At 39.5% G+C, this 7,476-nt stretch overlaps 1 protein-coding gene across 1 annotated transcript in view; it reads right to left on the bottom strand.

Annotated features, from left to right (window-relative positions):
- Positions 1-4,928, bottom strand: part of LOC103379122 (CUB and sushi domain-containing protein 1) — a 172,802-nt gene extending 167,874 nt beyond the window's left edge. The window contains exons 1-2 of the mRNA XM_025055552.1: positions 4,738-4,928; positions 3,592-3,799 (exon numbers count right to left, since the gene is read on the bottom strand). Of these exons, the coding sequence (XP_024911320.1) occupies positions 3,592-3,799; positions 4,738-4,861 (332 nt within the window). The 5' untranslated portion in view covers positions 4,862-4,928. The remainder of the gene's footprint in view (positions 1-3,591; positions 3,800-4,737) is intronic.
- Positions 4,929-7,476: the final 2,548 nt, after the last annotated feature.

Below are 7,476 nucleotides of genomic sequence, written 5' to 3'. Positions count from 1 at the left end.
GTCTCTCCACCCATTTATCTATCTGTGTACCGGTGCCTAATGCCGTAATACTGGTATAAAGTGACATCTGGACAAGCTGACATTCAACCTAGCAGCCAGCAGACAGGAACATGAAACAGGAAATTACTTTTGGGATAGCCAATCAGAAAAAGCTCTCAGTAAACAGGAAGGAGCTGTCACAGTGGACCTGTCAGGCGTCACTCAGTTTCACAATGACCTGACCGAATGCCTCAGTGAAAACATCAGTCATCTCTAATCCTCCATCTGGAGAACGGCAGCGAGGATCACAGAAGATTTGGCTGGCGCAAACTCATTTAAGTTTTATTCTGAGGAACCCTTACAGTTCCAGGGCAGCATTGTGAACTGTGATTAAAGGACGCCATTGTCTACGGCTGAGGGTGGCTAAGGTGAAACCAAGAAAAAAAAAAAGAAAAAAAGGAAAGTCTTGTTGAAATTTTAAATATGGATTTTATCTTTCTCTAAAACCCCAAATTATTATGTGACCTGTTGAATTTAAATGGATTGATGACTTTTTAATGGAGGTACTGACTGAAATGATGTGACATTTACTTCATGTTGACTCATGACAGCGTGACCCTTTCTTATAGAAACAGACTATAATAATCTTTCAGTTCTATTGTCTGGAAGAAAAAAAAAGTTTGTAAAACTTTAAGATCATTTCAGGGAGCAAGAAATAAAGAAAATTAACGGCTCAGTGCAAGACATCATTGAAACGATTCCATTTACATGAGAAGGAATGGAAATTTGTTCAGAAAAAATAATGCCACTAATGCTGTAATATATATACATATATATATATATATATATATATATATATATATAGTGATATCTTGATATTTTACTGCTAAACCTTGATATGCAGTATCATATGTTTCTCCCTATAAAATATTAGGGTGACATATTAAAAATAAAGGGAAATAAAAATAAAATATATAAATGCTAAAACAAAGCATTCAAACATATATAGATGTATATTTAATTAAATAATGAAAAAGTATCTTGTAAAACTATCTAACAAAATTAATATTTAACTAAATAACCCAACATAAATATATATATATATTTGAATCTACAGTGTATAAGTCTCCAATGCATATGCAGCAGTGTTAACACAGCTCCCGTGGCCGGGGTTGTTTTATTCAATACTGCGTATGGTAACGTGTTTGTTGTCTCTCTCTCCGTGGGTCTCTGTGTTGCAGAGGTCGGACTGACAGTGGTCCACTAATGCCACACTGTCAGGAATCAGCCGTGCACTGTGTAATCTTTTCACAGCCTCAGGCAATGATTTACAGCTCACACTGTCAGTGGAGCACTTAAGAACTGACACACGCAAACACATGGAATCACACGCGCACACACATACACAAAAGAGTGCACCCGCTGATGGGACGGTGACAGATATAAATGTGCAATTTTCCTTTAATTTCACACAGGAGCCCTTTAGCTCGTCCGGTGATGCGTCCACACGTCCTGTCCCGGTCTGTGAGACACAACTGTGTTTGAGATGGAACGGTTGAACTCAGGTGGACATAATGGGTTGTTGATGCACTGGAGGAATGGTATCATCCAACAGACTGTAGCCAATATGGAATCGTCACTTACACTCAATTCATACTAATTAAATTACATTTTAATTACCTAATGGGCCACAGGCAAAGACAGAGGAGTCTCACTGGTTCGATCCCTAGTCTCTCTGTATGGAGTTTGCATTAGTTATGGTATCAACTCTCTCTCTATATATACGTATATATATACTAAATATTATCGACTGAGTATCACTTACTCTCATAAAGTATCAACAGTAATGTAATATGAAAATACATATTAAAGCTATAGAATGGCCAGTACTAAATAATACATAAAAAAAGTAAAAAGAGTTTCATCGATTGATTGAAAAAAAAAAAAGTAAAAAGAGTTTTATCGATTGATCGTATCAAAAATAAAATATAAAAATGTCTCCATGTCTGTTATCACTTATCCATGATACTAAACTGTTGTTTTCCTATACTGGGTCTTAAACCAGGATTTTAAGCACATTTCTCCAATGCTGGTGTAAAGGCCAAAACTGGAGTGATCAGATTTTCTCCTGTTGACTTACAGGATATTATGTAAATAGAGGAACAAAATCAAACAAACAAATATTTAAAATTCAAATGTACGAAACATTTGAATTTTTTAACTGACCTAAACCCTCACAGTAGCGTAATTACAAACAAGCTAACGTCCTTGCCCTGCACACGGCTAAGGCCAGTGTGCAGGACTACTTGTTAGCATTTGTACCAGTTTTTTTCCAGGAATGGGGAGCAGCTTTCTTTAGCATTAAGTACCAACTTTTCAAGCAGAGAAAACACTGCACTCTGTGCTGTCAACATCTTAGCCAACGGCACTGAAAAGCTTCAAGGTCAAAACACTGTTACGCACTAGTGGCTAAAGCTAATGAAGAAGCTTTGTGAGCAGTTGCAGGTCTGAACGCGTAAGAATGAAGGAATACATATATATAATATAGAACAAAGACCTGCATCCATCTGCACTTACTGCTCTGTGTACAACTACTTTGCATTATTCATGTACTCAACACGTACTGTATGCATTAACATGAATGGCTAAGAGAAAGGAAGCCTTGTTGGCAAATATTTGTATCTAGAGAAATGATGTAACTGCCAATGACTTGAAGGTTGAGGAAAGTTTGCAAAAGCATGAAGGCCATGTTCCTCATGACTGATGATGCGTACGTCCTCTCACCCCATACCTTATGTTGAACAATGGACAAAATACATGAACCAATACTGAAAGAATCAATAAGATCAAACAACAGACCAAGAGTTTGGTCGAACATGGGAGTATGTATGGTTGATGTGTGTTTTTTTTACTTTTTTTGATTATCAACTGGTGGCCCGGGGGCCCAATCTGACCGGTCGAACCATCCAATCCAGCCCAAGACTGGATACCAAAATAAAATATTGTTTGTGAAAAATGTGATTTCTGTTTCATTTTATTTGACTTTCTGGCCCTCCGATAAATATAGCTGCTGTCGCCTGGTCTAAGGTGTAACCCTGCCCTCACCTGTCGACAGCTGGGATTGGTACCAGTGCCCCCAACCCTGACCCTACAAAGAAATAAATGACATGTAGATGGACGCATGGTTAAAGCCCAGTTTTGGTATGCAGCAGAAAAAAAGTGTGTGTGTGTGTGTGTGTGAGAGAGAGAGAGAGAGAGAGAGAGAAAGAGAGAGAGAGAACAGGGAAATAGAGCAGAGGTAATGACAGATGAGAAACCAGGGGGCAGCTGAAGAGGCTTTTGCAAACATAGCAGAAAACCCAGAGCGCACCGAGTCCCAGATCGTACAGGGAGCGTCTTACATTTGACATTGGATGTTCTACGGTTGCGTCTTTTATGCAATCAGCACACGTAGCCAACCATATTTGGAGGCTGGCGTCTGGTGAGCATTATTACTGCACGTGAACCCAGACCAGAGGCTACCTGGTGGGAGGAGCACAACCACATCTAATACTCCACCAGGGGGTTTAGCCGGAGCTTTTCCTCAAGGTAACACCTGAATCTGTGTCTTACCAGATGCTCGGTGCTTCTGTGCCGCTGATTTCCAGGAAGTCATATTTGTCCTCCAAGAGGAAGTCATTAAAGACCAGAGCGATCGTGTCCCCAGGTTCAGCTAGAATGGACCATGTACAATCCAGGTTGTTGTCATACTCCGCAGGATATCCAGGGCTGGTAATTGAACCGGCAGTTCCTCTCAGTGTTCCGCCGCACGCTCCCTCCGCTGAGGAGACGAGAAAAAAAAAACACATTTCTATGACTTATTTATTTATTTAATATTATATCCTCATGTCTTTGTCGTCTTCCCTGGTTCGATTTATTTAGGTTATTATTTTTTATCAACAGTGAAGTTTTCATTTTCTTTTTTTTTTTTGGTCTGGCCTTTTTATTTCTGATGTGCATGAAACTCTTCCAGTTTTTACGCCTCATATCAACCCTGTCAGATTTCCTGTCTTTTAATAATATTTTTCACACAAACGTCTTGTTTTAGCTGTCAGTCAAACATGGTTCTCAGTCTTATGTGTCGTCTCCTGCTGAGTTTATCGGCCGACTCATTTGTACATACTGTAATGATTTTACAGCCCGGACGTCGTGTCCTGCCAAAGACGACTGGAACGTGTGATAAAAAAAAAAATTAAAATAAAAAAAAACACTACAACACATCCTCTAAAAAGAGAATCTGTGTAGTGGTTTTTGTCCAGTGCTGTCAGGGACCGTGGTTCCACTGCTGCCGATGTCTCTCTAACACAGAACATCACCTTAAAGTGAAGTAAAACCTCTGCAGATCTGTTCTGCAAATTGCAGCCAGATTTGGTCAATAGACTAATGATCCAATAAAAGATCTTGGCTGGAGGATGTTTAGCTCTAACTGGGTCAACAGTTATTATTTGAATCATACAGTAAATTGACTGAGACCGGCCCTGCATAAAGAGGAGAAAAAAAAAAATCAATACATAGAGGATTCTCATCTATGACCCCATTTAAGGTCCTGGGATTCTCACAACTATAGATTACATTTATTTTTAATTATTTTTTCTTCTCTGTTTAATAAGCTGTTTGTTTTATAGGGAAAAAAAGGCAAGAGGTAAGTATATAAATATATATATATATATAATTACACACACACACATATGTGTGTAAAAGGCATCACTGGCGTCTCACCTCTACAGAAGGGTGAGGGGAAGTCCCACTGTGCTCCACTGCCGGGTGACACTATGCATGTGAGGATGCTGTGTCCTTCCAGTACGAAGCCCGACTCACAGCTGTAGCGGATCTTGTCTCCCATGTTGTACCTCGTACCATGGATGACCCCGTTCGGAATCAGGCCGGGGGTTCCACAGGTGTGACTGGGCAGCACTGAAACACAGAGAGGAAAAAGGTTGGAACGGTGCTGCTGCAACGAGCTGCCACTAGGGGTGGTACAAGGTTGGTTTAATTAAATAGGATTCATCGAATCTAATCTAATCTAATCTAATCTAATCTAATCTTTGGCTTTTTATAGGAAAAGAAAAAGTGTAGATAGAGCTAGACCTGTTATACCTTAAAGCTAAATAAAAAAAAATAAAGTTATAAATATATATTTTTTAAGACAAACACCATCACTCTGCCTCGTTCCAGAGACATTTTGGGTCCTTTTATGCCATTGTTTCTCAAACACTGGGTTGCGACCTTCAGGTGGGTCGCAAAAGATTTTGTTTTCTTGGAACACTGGGTTGCGACCTTCAGGTGGGTCACAAAAGATGTTGTTTTCTTGGGTCGTCTCATGTTTCCCAGGAGTTTATGAATATTGTCTAGATTTGTGATTTTTAAAATATGGGTCCCTAGAAAAATAATCAGGGAAACACAACTTTACGTAACGTATACTTGTTGACATCCCCTAACTTTACTTCTCATGAGTTCAGTGAGGTCACACAGATAGTGACGTTTACCTGCTTATCTCTGATAAAGACACCTGTTGTTTGTCCAGTTAATAAAGGATTCTGTCAAAACATCTCAAACTCTACAATCACACTGACCTTAAACCTTCAAATCCCAGACCTCATTTACTTATAAAGCAGATGAACAACAGCAGGAACGAACTACGAGAGCTTTACAGTAAGAATCACAGAGAACCCGGCAAACACAGCACAAAAACAATTTACATATAAACCACAAGAACTGACACTGTGTCTGAGGCTAACGAACAGAAGAGCGGATTTGAATTAGATTTTAAGAACAGGAGGCGCGGGGTCAGCCAAGTGTTAAACAAAGACAAAAAAAGGTCAGAAAGTAAGGCTGTCTGGAGATTCGATTCTTCCGCCCACAACTGAATTGATAAATGGACTTGAATGAAACGCTGTGTGTTCTATTTTGTATGAAAAGCTCGGACGACTGAAGTAGGACAGATACACATACACCTACATATGTATCTATAGTTATCTATGTATGTATATATTTATATATATATATATAGATATGTGTATGTATGTATAAATATAATGTGTATACAGTATATATTGAGGATGTCAAAATTAATTTGTGAGACATCAGATAATCAAACAGATTAAAATTGAAGACACAGCTAATGCACTGATACACAAGAATTTTGGTATAACTATATATACATACATAAAGTATATATACATATATATATAAATGTATTGATACATAAGTGTATTCAGTATACATATACTATGTATACAAATATAGACACATTCTGTATATATGCGCATATATACTGTATAGTATCCATACATACATATATAAACACAAACATGTGTTTGTCTGTCTGTCATTGTTTGTCTCTTCTTGTGGCCTCTTCTTGGGCCTGTAACTCCCCATACTGCCCCCAGTGGCAGCTTGGATTGGCTCCAACTTCCCATGAAACACCAAGAACCCTAACCCTGATTTTGTTGTAAAAGATGAATGAATAAAATGCTTCTGAGATTTGTTTTCGCTGCTGAATTCTTACCAGGAAATAGTCATAACCGAATCCTTGCTGATTTTTAAAAAACTATTTTACAGTAAGTTGTTTCCTTCAAGCGTAAACGTACGGTTGACACTTTCTTAGGTGACGAAGCTCTACAGCGGCAGCCACGGGTCCACAGAGGAGACAGCCACTCAGTACAACCTGGACGACATCCACATATCTCTGCTGCGTGTTTGTACAAATGGAGCACGTTAATGTGATAGGTGTGTAATTTCCTGCACTTTAATCTGGAGCCACATTTTTCTGTGAGGGTGAACGTACGTGCACGCGCCACGTGATCTGTGTGTAAGGGGTGTTCTGCAAGTTGGTTTGTGTGTTTGTGTTCACTGTTCCAATTATACCCTAGCATGGTAATTAGACAAAGCTCCATCATGAGACTATGAAATTAGGACACAGGGAAAAAAAAAAAAAAGAGTGGGGATGTGGAAGTGAGAGACAAAGGTTGAGGAAGAGGAGACAAAGTAGGATGAGGAGACAGATGGACAGAAGAGACAAATGAGGGGAGAAAGCACAACAGAGACCCATTTTAAAAGGCAACAAAATAGAGGTGGGCAGGCGGGAGGGCGGGAGGAAAAGATCTCCTCCGACATGAAAAGAGAGACTTCAGCTAATTGCAGTGGACACTAAACATGTATAATTTACTCTAATTGCCTCATTATTTGGACCGAACGAAGCCATGAATCACCATAAAGTTGCCGTGACTCGGACGACCACGTCCACCGCGCTGCATGCTTTGTTAAAACGAGGAGAAGTGGCTTTAAAAAAGGAGAGGGAGCACCAAAGGAACGGTGCGTGAGCCAAGTCATTCTTCACATAAGTGTGAAGAATGACTTGGCTCCGTCCCTCAGCCCCCCTCTTTGCCAGGCTGCCATATTTTATCATGCCAGCTTGATACACAGAGGTATTCTCACCTTAGGAGTGATGTTTGAATA

The sequence above is a fragment of the Cynoglossus semilaevis genome, chromosome 5, assembly GCF_000523025.1.
Source record: "Cynoglossus semilaevis isolate Cse_v1.0 chromosome 5, Cse_v1.0, whole genome shotgun sequence".
NCBI lineage: Eukaryota > Metazoa > Chordata > Actinopteri > Pleuronectiformes > Cynoglossidae > Cynoglossus > Cynoglossus semilaevis.
Note: the sequence above shows the minus strand (reverse complement) of the source record. Positions and strands in the feature narration are given on the sequence as shown.